General features: G+C 37.8%; 1 protein-coding gene across 5 annotated transcripts in view; it reads right to left on the bottom strand.

Moving 5' to 3' along the window:
• LOC101898243 (putative uncharacterized protein DDB_G0271606) overlaps positions 1-20,207 on the bottom strand; it is a 39,907-nt gene extending 19,700 nt beyond the window's left edge. Inside the window, exons 1-3 of one of the 5 annotated variants that reach the window (XM_059121094.1) lie at positions 19,644-20,207; positions 18,712-19,509; positions 288-1,472 (exon numbers count right to left, since the gene is read on the bottom strand). In XM_059121094.1, coding sequence (XP_058977077.1) covers positions 288-1,472; positions 18,712-19,446 — 1,920 coding nt within the window. In that variant the 5' untranslated portion in view covers positions 19,447-19,509; positions 19,644-20,207. The remainder of the gene's footprint in view (positions 1-287; positions 1,473-18,711; positions 19,510-19,643) is intronic. The other 4 variants (XM_059121093.1, XM_059121095.1, XM_059121096.1 and 1 more) reach the window with 4 other exon arrangements.
• Between the last annotated feature and the right edge of the window lie 1,188 nt (positions 20,208-21,395).

Genomic DNA, 21,395 nt, shown 5'->3' with positions numbered 1-21,395 from the left:
TTTTTTTAAATGCCGTTTTTGGTTGTCTGTCCTTAAAATTGAATCCTAAAATGTGGGGCATACTTTTAGGCATTAAACAACAGACTTAACGACTCCCCATAACCTCAACAATTTTTGGAAAATTTTGTTATTCTAAAAAAAGAAAACTAATTTGTGGCAAACAAAAAATGAAATAAATTAAAAAAATAGTGTGGAAAAATAATAATAAAAAAATTAAAAATAAAGAAAAAAAAGTTAAAAAGATAATAAAGAAGAAAAATAATAAAATTAATGAAATAAATACAAACCTTAGAATTTATTTGAATCTGTGACGTTGTTGTGCCTGAAGTAGACAATGACGACGTAGACGACGACGTTGCCTGATGGGAAGACGAAGAAGGCGTAGTAGAGCTATTGTGTTGGGTATGGTGGTGGTTATTTGGCGACGCTGTGTTTTGGGTGGCGGCGGTGACGGCGGCGACGGCATTGGACGGTGACATTAGCATGTTGGCAATCATGTGCTGGCGTCGTTTTTCGGCGGCTGGTTGGCGGTTATGTTCATTGTACAAATGTTGTTGCTGCTGTTGTAGCAGTAAATGTTGCTGCTGCTGGGCATGTTCTTGCTGCTGCTGCTGCTGTTGGGTATGTTGTAACACCGAGTTGCCCACAGCAATGGCAACAGGTTGTTGTTGCTGCTGCTGCTGATGATGATGAGCATTGCTATTCACCATGGTCTGTTTGATTTCCAAACCGGGTGGCAAATTGAAAATTAAATTTTCACTCAATACAACATTGCCCGGATAGTCTAGGCTATGGTGTTCCTGTTTAACCTGTAATTGTATGACATTTTTCACATCTTCTTGACCACCACCACCGGCGGCAGCATCATCTTCCTCGATTTTCCACAGGTGTATTTGTTGTTGATTGTGCTGTTGCTGTTGTTGTTGTTGCATCGCTTGATTATGCTGCTGCAAAGTACTTTGTATCACAGATGAATAGGCAACGGCATTATTGCTATTGTTGGCGGCGGCGGCGGCGGCGGCGTTGGCCACTGTTGCAGGCGAACCAGCGTTTGCAACATGTCCCCTTCCCCGCCCCCTTATGGACGTTTCCGCCGCCGCACCAGCCGCTGTAGGTGTTTTATAAACAATTACTTGCGGTGGCGTGGTGGCGGCCACATTGTGCAGTGCTGGCGAGGAGTTGCCGGTGGAGCTTAAAGCTGGACTGGCATAGACAGGATAGTGTTGGGTGGTGGTCGATGATGCTGGACTAGGATGTTGTTCGATTTGTAACACATGCTGTTGTTGTTGTTGTTGTTGCGGTTGTTGAGATTTTCTTACAATTTTATACTGTTTGCCATCAATTTCATCGATGTAGATCTCTTCTTCCTGCTGCTGCTGCTGCTGCTGTTGTAATTGTGTGAGGTATAACAAATCATTGTAGACTTTTACTTGAGCCTTAGTACACTGGGTGGTATTTTCTTGTTTGATTTGCTGTGGTTATTTTCAAATTCAATTTGGGATCATTTTTTGTGGTTTTTTTTTTTTTTTTGAAACCAAAATTCAAAATTTTGTCGTCGATTTTGTTTTGGGATATTTTTTGTTGTTGTTTGGTGGTAGAAGAAAAAAAGAGTTGGGAGTAGAAAAGATATTTGGTTTGTTTTGTGTTTGAGGTATAAGTTTTTTAAATGTTTTTTTTTTTTTTTTTTTTTTTAAGAAGAAATTAAATTATATTTAATTCCCATATTAGTGTGTATGTGTGTGTTGTTATATTTAATATATATATAAAGGAGAAGGAAGAAGAAAAAATGGTATATATAAATAAATAAGTATGTATGCATTAATGTAATGCCACCTGCAGCATTTGCAAGGTACATTAAGTAAATATGTTATGTATGTGTATGAGAGATGTGAGTGTGTATGTGTGTGGAGTATATGTTGGAACTGTCCTTTGTTATGTGCCAAATGGTCTATATGTATGTAATAGTATTTGTATGTATTTCTTCTTTTTGTAAACTAGCACAGAGATATAGGGGAAGACTTCTTTCTTCCAGAAGATATCTCAGTGTTAAGTTATAATATTCCTGGCATACTTTTAGGCATAAGTACTAACTCAAAGGAAAATATACAAATCAAGGTCAAAAAATTTCCGTTTTTAAACTTTTTTGGGTGTTAAAAAAAGATCCACACTACTTGCAAGTTATGGAAGTGGCTGGCACCTTCAAAATATTGAAAATCAGAAGGTAGCGTTATTTGAAGTTATAATAAAATGTGTATTAATTAAAAACATATTTCGGTGGTCTGTAAGTCCTTAAAAATATATTCTTAAACATCGTTTTATCCTTAAAACACGTATTGCAATTCAATTAGATGAACTTCGTAAAAAATTACGCTCGAATCCCATACATAAAATATTTAAAACTTTTCTTTAAAAAATGTGGCTGAAATTCCGACAAAAGTATCAGTCGGTTGTGCCGACAGATGTATACCCTCAGCCAATGTTTTGATTGATTGATTATTCAAATTGTTGACCCTATATGTGGTAAGTTCCGAAGCAACGGACCAAATTTGTTCACTTCGTATCGGACCTAAATAAATATTATATAAATATTGCGACGTGCCAGGTTATTTCGCTTTCTTTGACCGTTTTGTTTTTCAAAATTTTGAAATCCTATGTGGGGATGGTACCAGAAAGAAATGGTTCGATCTCTACCATCTGAGATGTGCCAAGTCGGAATGAAATCGGATGTTAAATTCCCGTTTTATGACTTTATGGATATTCAAAATTTCAAAATTTTGAACTTTAGTGGGGGAGGTACCAGAAGGAGCGGGCCGATATCTTCACACCAGGCTATGGATTAATAAGAATATTGTGATCTGTGTAATTTGGAGATAATCGGACACTTACATCACATTTTATTAGAGTTATAATTATAAAAAATGTTGAGCCTTTGTATGGGAGGTACCAATATTGCCCATATAGGAGTGGACCTACATTGCACATTATAGCACCTAACCTAAAAATTTTGTTTATTCTTTATCTTTCTGTGCAATAAAATATTTTTTGGAAAATTTCGACCTATTCTGGGGGAGGTACTAGAACGAGTGGAGCGATATTGCCCATCTCCGAACTCAATTTAAGTCTGATAATAATATTACGATGTACCAAGTTTGGACCAAATCGGATACTCCATTCGAGAGTTATCGTTCGCACCAGCCAGTCAGACAGGCGGCCCTAGATCGACTCGGAATGTTCTTCGATCGGTCGAAATATCCTGAAACGGATTTGGTCCAAACCCCGATCTCAATGTGGTACGTTTTGGTGGTATCAAATGATATATACCCTCTGTAGCGATATGGCTGAAGGTATAAAAATGTGGTACAGTTATATGGGGAAACTATGGGACCTATAGGTGGTACTGTATAAGTTTGATACGTTCCAACTTAACTTCCCGAGACCAGTCAATCACGTATGCTAATTGACACCACGGGCATCTCCTCGGCAACTTCCCTCGGCGGAGACCGTAGAGCGCAGATGCCAATGGACGGTGGTTGTTGAATTTGCTCTCCTTTCTTTACCTGTCACTAATTGTAATATTTGTTAGTATTAGTAATAGACAAAGATCCTCGGCGTTCACTTGTCGATCAGTAATTGAAGTGTACACATCTCGCGCTCTAACACCTCGTTCACGGTTATACAAACCCGGCCTTTGACACCACCCAAATTACAAAGGTTGTTACCGCTGTGGAAGCCCTTCCTCCACTCCCCATTTGCCATTCCTCAAAATGTTCGTCATAGACCCCATAAAGTATATATATTTATGATCAGAGTAGAATTCTATGTCAATTTAACAATATCCGTCCGCGTCTGTTAATATCATGATAGGGCTCGTACTATTAAAGATTGAAATTTTGAACAGGTATCGACATTTTCCTTAGTATGTTTGGTATTGAAAATGGAACATATCGTTCCACTTTTATGTATAGTTCAAGGTTTTGGTAGCAAATTCCAACTAGACCAGCTGTTAATTTGTATTTTGGGTTCTCTAAAAATTACGAAAGTAAGTCAGCTTCTTGATATGAAAGTAGGTCAAATTGTTGGTACGTGGTACAACGGTACGACTTGATATTTCGATATCATAGAAGTTTTCGGTGCCAATTTCCAAACAGATCAGCTTGCAAATTGCAATTCAATGCAGGTCAAATTTTTGTTACAGTTTCCAAAATGGTACCTCCTGATATTTCGTTATTTAAAAGGTTTCTGTACCAATTTCAAGTCAACTGAAATTTAACAATTCGGTCTCTGTGTGGTTAGGTTTACTCCTTCCAAACAAAAATCTTCAAATGTAGTTCCAATTTTTATTTCAGGCCCCATAAAAAGTACCTCCTGACATTTCTATATTTCAAAGTTTGCTACGGTGACAAATTCCAATTTAATCAGCTGCTATTTGATAGTTCGGGTACGCTGTGGTTAAAGTTACTCATCACAAAAAACGTTAAATGTATCTCAACCAATATTTGGTACGTGGCCCATATAACACAACATCTCCCGATATTTCAAAATTTCCAAGGTTTCCGAATCGTATTTTCAACCAAAGCAACTGTAGTTATATTTCCTTTACGTTGTGGTTGGTCCTTTCAAAAATATAAATATAGTCCCCCCCATGCAACGGAACCTCCACATTTTTTATACCCTCCACCATGGGTAGGAGGGTATATTAACTTTGTCATTCCGTTTGTAACACCTCTAAATATTCGTCGTAGACCCCATAAAGTATATATATTCAAAATCAGCATAAAATTCTAAGACGATTTAGCGATGTCCGTCTGTCTGTCTGTCCGTCTGTCTGTCTGTCTGTTGAAATCACGATAGAGCCCACATTATTTGACGTAGACCTTTGAAATTTGGCACAAGTGTGTGTATTGTCCCTAGGATGGTTGGTATTGAAAATGAGATATATCGGTCCACGTTCTGGTATAGTCCCCATATAACGGTACCTCCCGATATTCGGTATTTTGATGATTTATGCCACATTTTTTCACGGATTTGTCTGAAAATTGGTATTTGTAGGTCATGACGGGTCCCTGAGCGTGTGGCAAAACATTGCATGTATAGGTCCACGTTTTGGTATAGCCCCCATATAACGGTACCTACCGATATTCGGTATTTTGATGATTTATGCCACATTTTTTTCACGGATTTGTCTGAAAATTGGTATTTGTAGGTCACAACGGGTCCCTGAGCGTGTGGCAAAACATTGCATGCATAGGTCCACGTTCTGGTATAGTCCCCATATAACGGTACCTCCCGATATTCGGTATTTTGATGATTTATGCCACATTTTTTCACTGATTTGTGTAAAAGTTGGTATTTGTGGGTCATAATGGGTCCTAGTTCGTGTGGCGAAAATTTGTAATTATAGGTGCACGTGTTGGTGTAGCCCCTATATAACGGTACCTCCCGATATTCGGCATTTTAATGTTTTTGCCACATTTCTTCTAATGTTCTTTTACCCTAGGGTGGAGGGTATTAAAAGTTTGGCCCGGCCGAACTTAATGTTTTTTTACTTGTTTTGAGTTTTGAGGTGTCAAGTTGTCACAGGGTATTAGCAATTCATCCCGGCTGAGCTCAATGTAGTTTTACTTGTTTTTCATTCCATCTATATCCCATTTTAGGATGGTCCCTGAAAGCTCCGTTGGTTGCCAAGTTATGTACTTCTTCTGCGTCCATCCCTTCCATTCAAAAATAAAATCTTTAAGTATTTTCAAATATGTTATCCGTTACTCTATATCTCCTACACATACAAATACCAATACATACATAAATGCTATATAAAATACTGTGTAGAGTTTTTGAAGTTTTGTAGAGATTTGTTAAAGTGTACGTACGTATAAATGTAAGAATGCATGTGTATATCTGGGCAGAAGGCTATTTGAAAATCTGTTCTGTTGTGTGTAGTATAAAAATATGGAGGGTTTTTCTTCTATGGAGTACAGTAAAGTTTGCAATATTGTTCCATTATTATCTACAACAACCTATCTTGACCAGTGACAATTGTGTGGAATTAAAACTGGACACAATAAATGTGCAAAATGAATGTAAATATGGTTATTTAGGAAGCTACACATACATACATACATGTATAGAAAGCAAACAAATACAGGCATACAACCAAACCACACACAGACGCACACACAAATATGAATGAATGCAGGCATGTATGTTTGGTAGGAATGTACGTGTTTTATTATATCCCTTTTTCCAACATTTTGTCTGCCGATTGTCGTCATTTCGTTTGTCTGGGGCCCTACCAGAATTGCGAGTGTGTATTGTTATTACTATTTACTGTATGGTATATAATATAATGCACATATTACATATACATATGTATGTATGTGTGTATATAAATAACATATGTATATACTCGCTCATATGTTTGATATTCATTGCGAATGCTGTTCCTGACACACACACACACACACACACACACACACACTCACATGAAATGAAAATGTCTGTTGTTATTGTTGCCGGATGCTCTGCACTTTCGTTATTGTTGTCTGGCTAGGAGTTATCATCAAATGCTATTCGAGTACATTTTGTCTCTTATTTCGAAAATAACAACAACGACTGCAAAAAACAAAATCGAAAATAATGCAAATGTGGTATATTTTTGCCATTGCCAGGATAGAATTGCAATTTCAAAACCAGGATGACAGGCAGGCAGACCATGCCGGCAGGTTATCTATAACTCTGTTGGTGTTAGAAAAGGATGTTTTTTTTGAAAAAGTTCGAAAGTAAGAATCTAATTATACTATAAGGAGATCTAAACACGTCCTCCACCAAGGAAAGTTTACCCTACACCTCTTTGCATATTTAGCAGAGCTTCATATAAGAAATAAAAAATATATAACAAATCGGATGAACAATATATATAGGAGCTAAAGTAATATCGGAATCGATTTCCACCACGATTTCGAGGCTCAATTTGATCGTAAGTGCCAAATTCCATCCCGTTTGGGCTAATATTACACGTTTGGTGGACAATAAAAGGCAAATCGGACGAAGATATCTATGAGAGCTATATCCAAATTTGAACCGATCTCGATAAAATTTGGCAAAGATATTTCTGAGCTGTATTTGATATATTTCCCTGAATATCGTTGTTACGGCTGTGGGTAACAAATATAAAAAATCGGATAAACTATATGGGAGCTATAGCTATATCTGAACCGATTTTCACCAAATTTCACATACTTGTTTCTAGGCTCAATTTGTTAGGAAGTGCCAAATTCCATCCCATTTGGGCTAATATTACACGTTTGGTGGACAATAAAATGAAAATCGGACGTAGATATATTATGGGAGCTATAGCTATATCTGAATCGATTTCCACCAAATTGCACATACTTGTTTCTAGACTCAATTCGGTCGTAAGTGCCAAATTTCATCCCATTTGGGCAAATATTAGACGTTTGGTGCACAATACAAAGGCAAATCGGACGAAGATATCTATGGGAGCTATATCCAAATCTGAACCGATCTCGATAAAATTTGACAAAGGTATTTCTGAGCTATATTTGGTAGACTTCACCAAATATCGTTGTTACGGAGTGCATATTACGGCTGTGGGTAACAAATATAACAAATCGGATAAACAATATATATGGGAGCTATAGCTATATCTGAATCGATTTCCACCAAATTTCGCATACTAGCTTCTAGACTCAATTCGGTCGTAAGTGCCAAATTCCATCCCATTTGGGCAAATATTAGACGTTTGGTGCACAATACAAAGGCAAATCGGACGAAGATATATATGGGAGCTATATCCAAATCTGAACCGATCTCGATAAAATTTGGCAAATGTATTTCTGAGCTGTATTTTATATATTTCCCCAAATATCGTTGTTACGGAGTGCATATCACGGCTGTGAAGGACAAGTGCAACAAATCGGATAAACAATATATATGGGAGCTATAGCTATATCTGAGTCGATTTCCACCAAATTTCACATACTTGTTTCTAGACTCAATTCGGTCGTAAGTGCCAAATTTCATCCCATTTGGGCAAATATTAGACGTTTGGTGCACAATAAAAGGCAAATCGGACGAAGTTATATATGGGAGCTATATCCAAATCTGAACCGATCACGATAAAATTTGCCAGAGGTATTTCTGATCTATATTTAATAGACTTCACCAAATATCGTTGTTAGGGAGTGCATATTACGGCTGTGAAGAACAAGTGCAACAAATCGGATGAAAAATTGTATGGGAGCTATAGCTATATCTGAATCGATTTACACCAAATTCGACATACTTGTTTCTAGATGCAATTGGGTCGTATGTGCCAAATTTCATCTCATTTGGGCAAATATTAGACGCTTGGTGCACAATAAAAAGTAAACCGGACGAAGTTATTTATTGGAGCTATAGCTATATCTGAACCGATCTCGATCAAATTTGGCATACTTATTTCCAGGCCTAATTTGGTTGTATGTGCAAAATTCTATACTATTCGGGCTGATATTACACGTTTAGTGCACTATAAAAGGCAAATCGGAAGAAGATATATGTGGGAGGTATATCTAAGTTTTGACCGATTATCTCCAATTTCAATAGGGTTCGTCCTTGGACCAAACAAATGTTTTGTGCAAAATTTCATCTGGATAGGGCAATAAATGCGAACTGTACTTTGTTTACATGGACAGAATGTGATTCTATGCAGATCATCAAAAGGAACTATATGTCTATCTCGTTTCCTTCTGCCTGTTACAAACAAATACACAAAGACCTAATACCCTGACCACTTTGTGGTGTAGGGTATAAAAAGTGTATCTTTATTGAATATTCTTTTTCGAAAAGTTAATCAACCTACCCAGAATTCGAAATTCTAGCTGCCAGCTGATTTGCTTGAATATTGGAGCAATCTGTACGCCGATATATCCCATCTTCACAGCAGATTTGTGTTTGTAAAAATAATGGGATGTGCGAAATTTTAAGAGAATCGGATGCTTATTTCCGATTTTATAAACGTTTTGGTTATTCAAAACTTTGACCCTTTCAGGGGGAGGAAGCAGAAGAAATGTTCCGATCTCTACCATCTTTAAAACAGATCTTGTGGTGAAGAAAATATTGAGATGTGCCAAGTCTGAGTGAAATCGAATGTTAATTTTGCGTTTTATGAGCTCCACGGATATTCAAAATTTTAACCCTTTGTGGGGGAGTTACCAGAAGGAGTGGACCGATATAATCCATCTTCACAGCTAAACTTGTCTCAGTAGAAATAATGAGATGTGTGAAATATGAAGAGAACCGGATGCTTATATCGGAATTTATAAACGTTTTGGTTATTCAAAATTTTGCCGCCTTGTGGGGGAGGGGAGGTACCAGAATGAATGGTCCGATCTCTACCATCTTTATAACAGATCTTGTGTTGATGGAAATATTGAGATATACCAAGTCTAAATGCAATCGAATTTTAATTTTGAGTTTTATGAGCTTCGTGAATATTCAAAATTCTGACCCCTTTGTGGGGGAGATATCAGAAGGAGTGGACTGATATACTCCATCCTCGCATCCGACCTTGGGTTAATGAAAAAATTTACATTACACATGAAAATATTTACATTTTATAAGTTATAATTATTCAAAATTCTGACCCTTTGTGGGGGAGGTACTTAATGGAGCGGACCGATATGGTCGATTTCCGCACCTGACCTAGCACTGATGGAAATATTTGGATTTGCAAAGTTGGGGGAAAATGGGATTATCTTTTCTCTTTCTGTGCAGCAAATTATTTATTTTTTTTTTTTTTTGTGAAAATTTCAATCTTTTGTGGGGGAGGTGCCAGAAGGAGTGGACCGATACTGTCCATCTCCGAACTCGATCTAAGTTTGATAATAATATTACGACGTGCCAAGATTAGACCAAATCGGATATTCCTCCTTCGAGAGTCACCGTGCACACCAGTCAGCCAGCCAAACAGACCGACGGATGGACATCGCCAAATCGACTCCAAATGTCCTGAAACGGATTTGGTCCAAAGAGACCTAGGTGCGGCAAGTTTTGGCCGTATCAAATGATATATACCCTCTCTAGCCATATGGCTGAGGGTATAAAACTACCGAAAACCACCATCTCCTTCTTAGGAATACCGAAAATCACCATCTCCTTCTTAGAAAGTGAATATAACTATAGTAAACAAAAATAAACCTGGTGGTATGCATGCATCTTGCAGTCTTGTAATGTTCCTTGAGATTTGGCTGGCAAAGACAAAAACAACAGCAAAACCGAATGCAATTAGTTTTACTTCAACACAACAACAACAACAACAACAAAAACAAATATTCAAGGCGTCTTCTTCTTCTTCTTCGTGTTGTACGCTCGTGCCTTTTGCAATGCAACGAGGCAGGCAAACACAGGCGGCAGCCAGCCAGCCAGCCAGTCAACCAGGCAACGAGATTAATATGAGAACCCGGACTGGCAGAGTTTGAATGTGCATACATGTGTGTAAGTATGTTTGGAACGTATGTATGGATATAGCTGTTGTGTATAACGAACACCGAACAACATGCGAATATCAGCAGAATGATACTCCACAAAAACCCACCATCACACACCACTGGTGGTGTGGTAGCTACTAGCCCAGCTAGGCGGCAACAGCAGCTTACAATCCAACATACAATAATATAAATTGTAAGCGTTTGCCAGTCAGGATGAACAACAACACAAAGTAATGTGTGTGGCGCTCTTTTTTTGTTTTGGTGTAGTATTTATGTTGTTGGTGGAAATGTATGAACTGACTGGCTGGCTGGCTGACTGACTGCCTGTCTGCCCTGCCAGAAGAAAATCAAGAAGAAACAGAAGAAGAAGAAGAATGTATACAAAAAGTGAAAAAACCATGGAAAAGGGAGAAGGAATTTCGAAAACAAAAAAGAGATCCAAAGACAAATGTGTGTTACCAAACACGTACAAACGATATATATGTATTGACTATGTGTGAGTTTGTTTGCTGTCACATGTGTGCGTGTGTGTAGATAAGTGGGGGAGGAGAGCAGAAATAATGCATTAGGGATGCTCACTCACAGTAACATAACATACGCACAACAAAACACACAGAAGGGAGACAAACATTTAAATGACTGCCACACACACACACACGCCCTTGGAATGGGTGAACAACTACTATCCCTAGAAGAGAAACATTCAAGAATATCCACCTTTTGCAAAGAGGGAGTGCGTTGTTGTTGCTATTGAAAGGGCTCGACTAGAAGTAGGAAAACAGAGATTACAACAACCAAAAGTAAATGGAAACAAATCAAAAACAAAAGATATAAATGTCAACATTTTTATAAGAAAAAAAATTGGACCGACTATGAAAACTACATAACTAGACTTATGACCGAATTGGTTACCATCACTGAATCCCTGAAATGTGGAAGTTCCATTATTGGAAACCCACATTAAAAATGACAGCTAATTTGATTGGAAACTAACCTTTGAAATACTGAAAATCAAGGGGTTATTCCAAAAGTGGATCTGAATAAAATATTTCTTGTTAGGATTATCCGATGAAGAGAACCTGAGGCCTATTTCCGATTTTATAAACGTTTTGGTTATTAAACGTTGAACCTCTGTGGGGAAGGTACCAGAAGAAATGGTTCGATCTCTACCATCTTTATAACAGATATTATGTTGACGGAAATACTGGGATGTGCCAAGTCTGAATAGAACCGGATGTAAATTTCGTGTTTTATGAGCTTAATTTACATTCAAAAATTTGGTCCTCCTTGTGGGGGAGGTACCAAACGGAGTGTACCGACATATTCCAACTTCACAGCAGATCTTGTATTGTAGAAATACTGGGATGTGTGAAATATGTATAGTATCGGATGCTTATTTCGGATTTTATGATCGTTTTGGATTTTCAAAACTTTGACCTTTGTGTGGGTAGTACCAGAAGGAATAGTCCGATATCTACCATCTTTATAACGGATCTTGTTTTGTTGGAAATATTGAGCTACGTCAAGTCTGAATGAAAACGGGCGTTAATTTCGCGTTTTATGAGCTTCAAGGATATTCAAATTTTTGACCCTTTGTGGGGGAGATACTTGATGCAGTGGACCGATGTTGTTCATTTTCGCACCAGACCTTGGGTTAATAAAAATATTGTGATGTGTGAAATATAAAGAGAACCGGATCCGATTATCCGAAAGATAAAAATACAGTTGATTTTGGAAAATGTGCCCAAAAAATCAAAAGTACCCTTATATAGGAGCTTTATCATTGGCCTACATAATTGTTTTTTTCCAAAGAATTCAAGTACCAAATGAAATCCCCAAAAAAAACTATGTTTTGTGTTCGAATTGGAGCAGAACCCCATAAAACCACGAAATCAGGAGGTTCTGTTTATTCCTTTTTTTGTTTTTGCTACACCAAAAAGTGGATCTGCATTAATTTTTTTTGCGAGAAGTTAAATTAGCCACTAATAATCCAGCATATCAAAATATAGCCCATTCGATTGCAAATTTGAACGGAAAACTTCAAAATACCCCCACGTTATATGGGGGATATACGGGGAAGAGGACCTATCTTGAATATTTTTTACGAGAAGTTATACTACACATAGAGAATCTGGCGTGTCTGAAGTTGAGAACTCGGTCAAACCACCACTGTGTCACTTCTTCCAGGTAATTCATAGACACTACTCTGCGAGATTTCAACAAAAATGGCTGGACGAAATGGAGATGTAGCATCTCCAAAAGAATCTGGTCCATACTCTCTGAGATGAGAACAAAGTCGTTCATGTCCTTGTCGAAACCCGATTTAAAACTTGTGGTGGGTATCATCACAGGTCACTGCAAGATGAGGGCAATTACCTCGAAATGGAACAGCGATGGTATTGATTACTGCAGAATTTGTCAAGACGAGGAAGAAATTGAGGCCAACTTTTGCTATGCCACTGTCCAGCACTCATTGACGTGAGACACAGGTTGGTTAGGGAACAAGTGTCGCATGATTTGTCTTCGTTCTCTAACACTGACCCTACAGTAATTCTTCAATTAGCCAGAAGACTTAAGTGGCTAAAGAAGACACGGCAAAATTTCTAGCCGTGGATTACCCTTATAACTCTATTTTCTATCGATAATATCTTCACCTTTTCCAACAATCTTTCTTTCTTCATTTAGGATGAACACAATAGACCAGCAGGTCTCCGAGTGGAACGGCTAACAAACGGCAACAGCGCGTCCTTTAACCTAAACCTAGTTATTCCATACATGATCGTACATTGAGTTCACCTGTGATCTTAAAGAAAATGAACACCATTTCATAAAAATTTAAATGCGATCTGCCGATGTTCAATGTGCATGTCGAATTGGTCCAAATTTTCTTAATATTTGTATTAAACTTTAACTTTCTGCTACATTTCCAAAATTCTAAATGTCTACCAACATTCAGATAAATTATGAATGTGTGCAGGTGGGATATGACGGGCAAAATCTACCAGTACCTTCTCCAAATTGCCAGAAGAAATTGACTTGATATTGAATTCATATATTAAATTTTCACACTTTAGAGCAGTTCTATGTAGTCTACGGCAGGATCCCCTATGCGATTCATCTTATAGAGGAAGAGTAGTGATGTCCTTTGCATAGAAAAGAATTCTCTCGATAGGCGTCCTTGAAGAGGTTTCACAGATTTATCGACCCTGAAACCGATTGAACGAGAACTGTCGCGTGCCAGTTTTGTCCGAAGGTTCTTTACCCCTATATTATTGGACGTACACAGAATTGCATGTTGAAATCAGCTCGGAGACAACTATCAAAAAATTAATTAACCAAAAATTGCGGAAAAGTAGCTAACTCTAAGTGGTTCTGGGTCACCAGGGACTCCACCATGCGTACGTAGTTGCAATTTTGTATTCGAGAATAAGCGCAGCTTCGATGTAGGGGGAGTGGACTATCCAAAATGTATTTGGTTGGAAATTTTACTGTAGACGTGGAGTGGAGTCCCTTGCAGTTCACGAACGCCGATTTTTTCGACAGAAAAGTAAAGTTTTGCGCTTATTCTCGATTACAAAATTGCAATAGAACAGGGGTCTCTTGTGGCCCACTGGTTTATGATATCGGTGACTGTCTCGTCAGCATGGCATGGTTGCCGAATTTCTGAATCTAGCACTCAGTTTGCACAAATCAACAATTTGATTACAGATCCTTGAAATAAACGTGAAAATCCTCGATTACGGCTCTTTTGATTACAGATTCTAAAAAAGAACATGAATACAGATCCTTCCAAAGAATCTATAAAAAAGTCCACTATTATCGGGTCCCGAAAAAATGAATTTATAAAAATCCATTAATTAACGATCCTTTACATAAATGTTCCTCAAAAATTTTAAAATGATACATTCTTAAAAAAAATATTTTTAAAAATCCGCGAAAAAGTCATTGGGAAAATGTTCCTAAAAATCTCCACTTATGTAGGTCCTGAGAAAAATATTGAAACATTTTTAGTTCTGGTTCTGGGAAAATATACTTATAAAAAACAAGAATCTAGGTCCTTGGAAAAACGTTCTTAAAAATTCCAAGATTAAAAAAATATTCTTAAAACTAAAAAGTAGTTCCTTTGAAAAAATATAAATCTAAATTCCAAAATCTCTGTACGATTTAAAGTCCCCAGAAAAAAATATTCTTTAAAAATCCGATAAGCGTTAAAATTTAAAAAAGGAGTTTTTTCGTTTCCTCTAATATCGCATCCTTAAAAGTATTTATGGATAAATAAAACATTCTTTCCGATTTTGAATTAATGCTCTGTTCCAGAACCTGCAAGAATCTACTAGTTTTGCAAAAATTTTCGATATCACAAAGGGAAAAACGGTTATCGTAGTAAAAACTTTTACATTCTTGCAGTTCTGGAACAGACCATAAATTTCCAGGTTTCATAATCTTGATCATCATACTCGACTAATACATATTGAGTCAATTTTGTATGAAAATTGTAGAAGTCGTATTGACCTATTTCTTTATAATTTGAATTCTAATTCAGCTGGACGATAAGAAATGTCTTTAAAATGAAGATGCAGTTAGTGCTTCATTTAACATCAATTGCTAGACAAATGATTTGTAATTATCCGAAAGAGTGACAATGATCTTATCTGATGATTCCCGGAATCAATGTCTTGCAAATAGAATGTCATTCTTCTTGAAAGGGAAGTTGATAATTAATTCCTTATTTCCTTATCTCATTATAATTTTTTTAAAATTCATCTTGGTCTCGATGGATACCTAGCTAAGAAATTTCCATCGAAATCAAAATTAGCTGAGTTCATCTGAGACAAATTAATTGCCTGTCAATGTATGGATAAAATGTTATCTCTAAAGGCTAATTACTTGTGGTAAGGTAACGGAAGATGTGCATTTATGGTCATTCATTTGCCCAACAATTCAAACCGTATGCAATTTTCCCCGAAAATGAAAATAGTAATTAATTTAAATTATATGTTTTGGCGGACAACGGGATACAGATGTGACATTCTGTCACATATCACATATCAGCGCCATTTTATAGCCCCGCCAAATCTTGAAATACCTAAGTCAAAATGACTTTAGATGGATATTATATTTTGTGAATCTGGAATTAATTTTGAAGCAATGCTTGAAATATTTTCTTGCTGGGGCAGAAAAAGAAAATTAAGAGGAATCTGGTTCAGGGAAATTTCAAAACAAAGCAAAAAAACTCAAAAGATTTTTGTGAATCTCTTCCCAGTAGGGAGATTGTACACGAATCTCCTTGTGAACCTCAATGTTGGCTTTTGAATTGATATCGGGAGACCAAAGTCCAGGAGCAGGAACATCGAGGACCAGTGACTATCTAAGGCAACTCTTACAGCTATCAAGTGCATTTTATCTAGAGCTCATGTTGATTGCAAGAAATCTCTCTTTGAAATACATGGATTCATTGATCACTGTTGGGTTTCTAACAAACATATAAATTCGCGATCTACCGGTTGTTGAGGCTTTAAAAGCACCGTATCAGATATCTGATCTCAAACTGTTATTCAGTGGTCAAGACTAGAAAGAGGATGAAGGATGAGAATGAAAGATACCATTTAACACCTACTATGCAAATGTCGCATGTTGTCAAATAGCAGACATAGGCTTTTGGGTAGGTGGGATATAGATTCTCTAACATACTTCCCAGATGTAGATACCATCACCTTCTGAAGTTTTTCTGAAATCATTTCCTGGCTGGGCAAATCACCCTACCAATAACACTCTATTTGCGACAAGATGAAAAGTAGGAACAAAGTCCTCAAGGCGCTAGCCGGCAGCACTTGGGGTGTGGACAAAGAAACCTTATTTACCTCTTCTAACGCGATAGGTCGGTCTGTGGTCAGCAATGCGGCTCCAGTGTGGTCTGCAAAAACAACTAGTGCTACGCAGTGGAAGCACATCCAGACCTGCCAGATAGCTGCCCTGAGAATGCCTCCTCATGACACCAGTGGACCATCTACATGAGGAGGCGAAAGTTCCTCCCTTACGTCAGCATAATCATACGCTTTCGTTGCAGTATCTGCTTGGGTGTTATCGTGGGAGTCATCCCACTACCATATGGTGGATGAAACTCCCCCACCCAGGAAGGTATCAGAAAGGACATACACGATCTAGAGAGGTAGGATCAGCGCTGTAAGAGAGAATCTCTAGATCAAGAAGCCTATCAGGCAGATCTGAGTGGCATTCGTACTGATACAGTCGCGGATGCCACCATCAAATACCGGATGTATGCCGTCCTCGGTCTCCATCCCCCATCCATTGCAGCGGAAGAACGTCAGCTGCCTGGATAAACCAGGGTAGTTTTGGCGCAATTACGTTCAGGATGGTGTAGTAGTCTCAATTCGTATTGGGCACGAATTGACGAAAATTTGCATAACTTCAGCCCAGCGTGTGATACAAGCCCGCACAATACGCTGCACCTGCAGTGGCTATCGTTAGAGCACTCCAGCATTTAAATGAGAATAAATCTTTTGTGTCTCGTACCATCGCTCGTTACCGTGATACTGGCAGCTTAGCCCGAAGTCAAGGAAGTGGACGGAAGAAAACAGCAACATCAGCAGAAATGGTTCGAAAAGTAAAGAAGCGACTTGATCGAAAGCCGCGTCGCAGTGGCCGAAAAGTGGATCGTGAGCTGAACATATCGCAATATTCCACTCGGCAAATATTAAAAATTGAGCTCGGGGTAAAGCCATTGAAATCCCAAAAAGACTCAAGAGGGCTAAAGAGTTGTTTCGCTTGGCTGAAAGTGGTGAACTGCCGAATTGGGGTTTCGTGTTTACTTGCCAAAGAGGTCAGCTGAAAATGTGCACATTCGGCTGGCCATTAGAACTCAAGCGCCGGCCATGATGATGGTGGGGGCCACCATAACAGCCGATGGTCGCTCTCCACTCGTATTAATAGATCATGGAATAAGTGCCATCAGAATAAGTGCCGAATATTATCGCGAAAATATTCTGGAGGGTGTATTAAAGCCTAGGGCACGCAAAGCAAACTTTTTGGCCATATACCTTGGACATTCCAACAGGACTCAGCACGCGCCACCCAAGAATGGTTACAAAATGAGGTTCCTCGCTACCAATCCGTTGGTACTAAAATATACCAAAGTCACCTCAAGCAAGCGCTTCGCCGGGAATGGACCAAAATACCGCAGAGCAACATTCGGGCAGCGTGTTACGGTTTCATTGGCCGTTTGAAGGCCATAATTCGTGCCAATGGTGACCAATTCGAAAAAATCTAAACGTATTCTAAATTTTGATGCTATTTCCGACATTTTTTACTTTCGGTCAATAAAATTTAAAAAAATGTAAAAATTATGGCGTTTGGCGTTTTCTAGGAAGAACACAATGGATCAAAAATCTGCCATTGAACCACGTTAGGGCACTTTTAATGAGGGCTGTTGGTGGACCTTTGATAAGTTTGCGGAATGTTTTAAAAGTAATCTTCGATCGCTATCGTAATGTCAATATACGGGGCCCTTTCTATTTGACTTATTTTAAAAATGGGCACAAGGAGCACTTAGAGCCCTGAATTACGATATTAAATTTAACGTTCGTTCCTCCATACTTCCCGACATTTTGCCTCAATGTACCATACGAGCCCTTCTTCTATTTTTTATGATTGATCAAGAAAAATGGGTATATTTTCTTCGCATCTACTTATGATAAACATTACAATCATTCACAGGGGGACCTAAAATAGAACTGAGCCCTTTTCCGTTGAGGATTCAGACCCAGAAGAAGTTGTATAATAGGAACTGAGGAAGTAGGAGTAAGAGTGATGGGGAAAGTTCTTCATTCAATTGCCTTTCCAACTAATCTTCAATGAACTATTCCGAGTCTTCTGACCCTCAAACAAATAATCTAAATAATCTAATATTACAAATAATTAAACAGTATTGCAAACATTACTGTATTGTTTCGAAAGAAAGTGTTTTGTGTAATGAAATGTGTATCCCTAACAGAAAGTATGTCGTCTATGTCAAGTTCAAGGTAACATTTGTGATAATTCCTCCAAAGAAGACATGATGCCAATGATATGAACGAAGATGAAGAGATCATTGCAGCTTGCCTAACTGCCACGCTTGCGCTCTCTCTCAAAATTCATAGAGATTTATGATAGTGATAATTAACAATAATAATAAATACATATACATATTTACATACTACTAACTCACCACCTTTTCCGCAGCTAAATTCAATTGTTGCTGGTGTTGTTGCTGCTGCGCCTGCTGTTGAGCCTGCTGTTGTTGCTGCTGCGCCTGCTGTTGGGCTTGCTGTTGCGCCTGCTGTTGAGCTTGTTGCTGCTGCTGTTGTTGTTGCTGCTGTTGTTGCTGCTGCTGTTGTTGTTGCTGCTGCTGCTGTTGCATTGCCAAAAATGTATTCGATATCATTGATGGCGAATTCCAACTTAACGTTGTCGGTGTTATTGTTGAGGTTGTGGGCGATGGCGAGGCACCACTCGACGATGAGTTTTCACCATAGTAATTTGTCGCCGCCGCTGCATTGTTCACAACAGCCGCTGCAGCGGAGGACACGGCCGCTATGGCAGCTTGATTTTGGAATGAGGTTAATTGTTTATCCAATGTGGCGGGTATTTGCAATTGTCGATGTGCTGTATTAACAGCCGACGAGGCGTAGTGGGCAGGTTTCGGTTGTACAGCACTGGCGGCGGCAGCATGATGATAGATTTGTTGGAAAACTGGATTATAGCCGCTGATGGGTGAGGGTGATACAAAACTGCCGCCACCAGCCGCAATATTAGCGGCAATATTTGTATGGGCCTGCAAGAGCAGTGACTGGGCACTCGAGGCCAAATGTGGATGTTGAAAATCATCGGCAGAACCACTGCTACCTCCCGCCGGCACTATTCGGTTATAAGCATATGGCCAGGGACTCGAATTGGGGTCCATGGTGACTCACTCACACACACACACTCGTGCTTTGCCCAACCGCTGCTGCTGTTGGCTGCTGCACTTGATGGAACACAACGAAACAAAACAAAAATATATTTTGACTATTTTCATCATAATCCATCATCAACAACAAATTTGCTGCTGCAATATCTCCCATGTTTTTGTACAATTACATAAAATGCCATGGTACCTACCTAAACGTTAGCTTAGCTACTTCTATCCAATAATTTTCCACTATTTTGTTGTCTACAAAATATAGCTCCACATCCAAATCCGCGAAATTATTCTAGTTTTTCCCTTCACAAGAATAACCTGTGCGCCGTCTTCGATTGCTATTTTTTTTCTTCTCCTATCAACTTTTTTGACGTTTTCTCTTGTCTTCGCGTAATTGTCCACCTCTATTTTTTTCTTTTTGTTATTTTGGGGTTCTTTTCATCGTTCGCACACATTTACAAATATACTCTATAGGAAGGTTTGTGTATGTATGTGTATCGCGTTCTTGGTAAATTGTCTTCTATCATCAATCACACACGCTGAACACTTCTAATTGTTGTTACTTTTCTATGAAAAATTTGCACATTAATTCATGTTTCTGTGAGAAAATTTTACCCGCTTCATGTTCAGCACTATTTACACTATTGTATTATGTAAAGTTTTATTGAATTTCTTTAGTAATTTCGTTGTTATTTTATAAAATTTGGTTCTTCGTTTTCGTTCTTCTCATAACAGCGCCATTTTAGATATGACTGTTCGAGTTGCCAGATGCGTTATTGCAAGGGATCTAAAGATCGATGTGTCGATTAATCGATAATTCGATTTTTTTGTGAGTTGCATGGAATGGGCGAGAATGTTTATTTAAAATAAACTCCATCTGCATTTTATCAACGAATTTGCCAAATTTAATGATGGATTTCGGGAAAAATCATCTGCTAATACATATTCTCACACATAAGAAATCCAGAAGATTACAACTGCCACTTCCATTGCTCTGAATTTCCTAAACAACGTCGTTATCATTAAAGAAAGCAAATTGTAGATGAAAGTTATGATTTTTTTTCAATATTCTCGTCGTTTATAGGTAATTTATAGGTAAAGAAGAAATATATTGCAGAAGTAAATATAAATTATTTGAAAATAATTTTTAATGGACTCAAACAAAAACCATAAGGAGACAGTTGGTCTGTTCCAGAACCTGCAGGAATCTAATAGTTTTGCATTTTTTTTTCGATATAATAAAGGGAAAATCGCTTATCATTGTAAAAAATTTAAAATTCTTGCAGTTCTGGAACAGACAAAGTTTTTTCGATATTCCCATAAAAATGCCATATTTTTCCTCTGTTCCGAAACCCGCAAGGATCTACTATTTTTGCATTTTTTCGATTTTTCGATCTTAGTAAAAAAGTTCTGAATGTGAAATTTTTTTACTACGGTAACCGATTTTCCCTTTTATATAATAAAAAAATGCAAAACTTGCAGGTTCTGGAACAGAGCAATAACTAGCAATATATCAAAATTTAAAAAATATATATATTGCTGTAACGTTGTGTTCTGGAAATTGATATAACCAAAGATTTTGACTATGATAACCTATTATTTCTTTATAATATCGAACAGTCAGAATGGAAAAGTTTTTACTACGATAACTGATTTTTCCTATATGACATCGAAGAAAACAGTCGATTCGTGCAGATTCTGAAAAAGAGAAAATACCTTCTGGTTCCAAAAATTGTCAACAAAACTGATTGTAAAAATTTTCAGCATTTTAAATAATAACTTGGCATAAATTGACATGTACCTCAGACAAACATCTTTTTTTGAAAGTTACAGTTAAAATATTTTTTTTCCTTTATGATTTTGAAAAAAATTGCGGATTCTTGATCAGAGATGCAATTCTCTAACTCATTTTTTGAGTTATCGACAAAAATCGTTAAAATCAAAATGCTTAT

The sequence above is a fragment of the Musca domestica genome, unplaced genomic scaffold (genome assembly GCF_030504385.1).
Source record: "Musca domestica strain aabys unplaced genomic scaffold, Musca_domestica.polishedcontigs.V.1.1 189, whole genome shotgun sequence".
In the NCBI taxonomy this organism is placed as follows: Eukaryota; Metazoa; Arthropoda; class Insecta; order Diptera; family Muscidae; genus Musca; species Musca domestica.
Note: the sequence above shows the minus strand (reverse complement) of the source record. Positions and strands in the feature narration are given on the sequence as shown.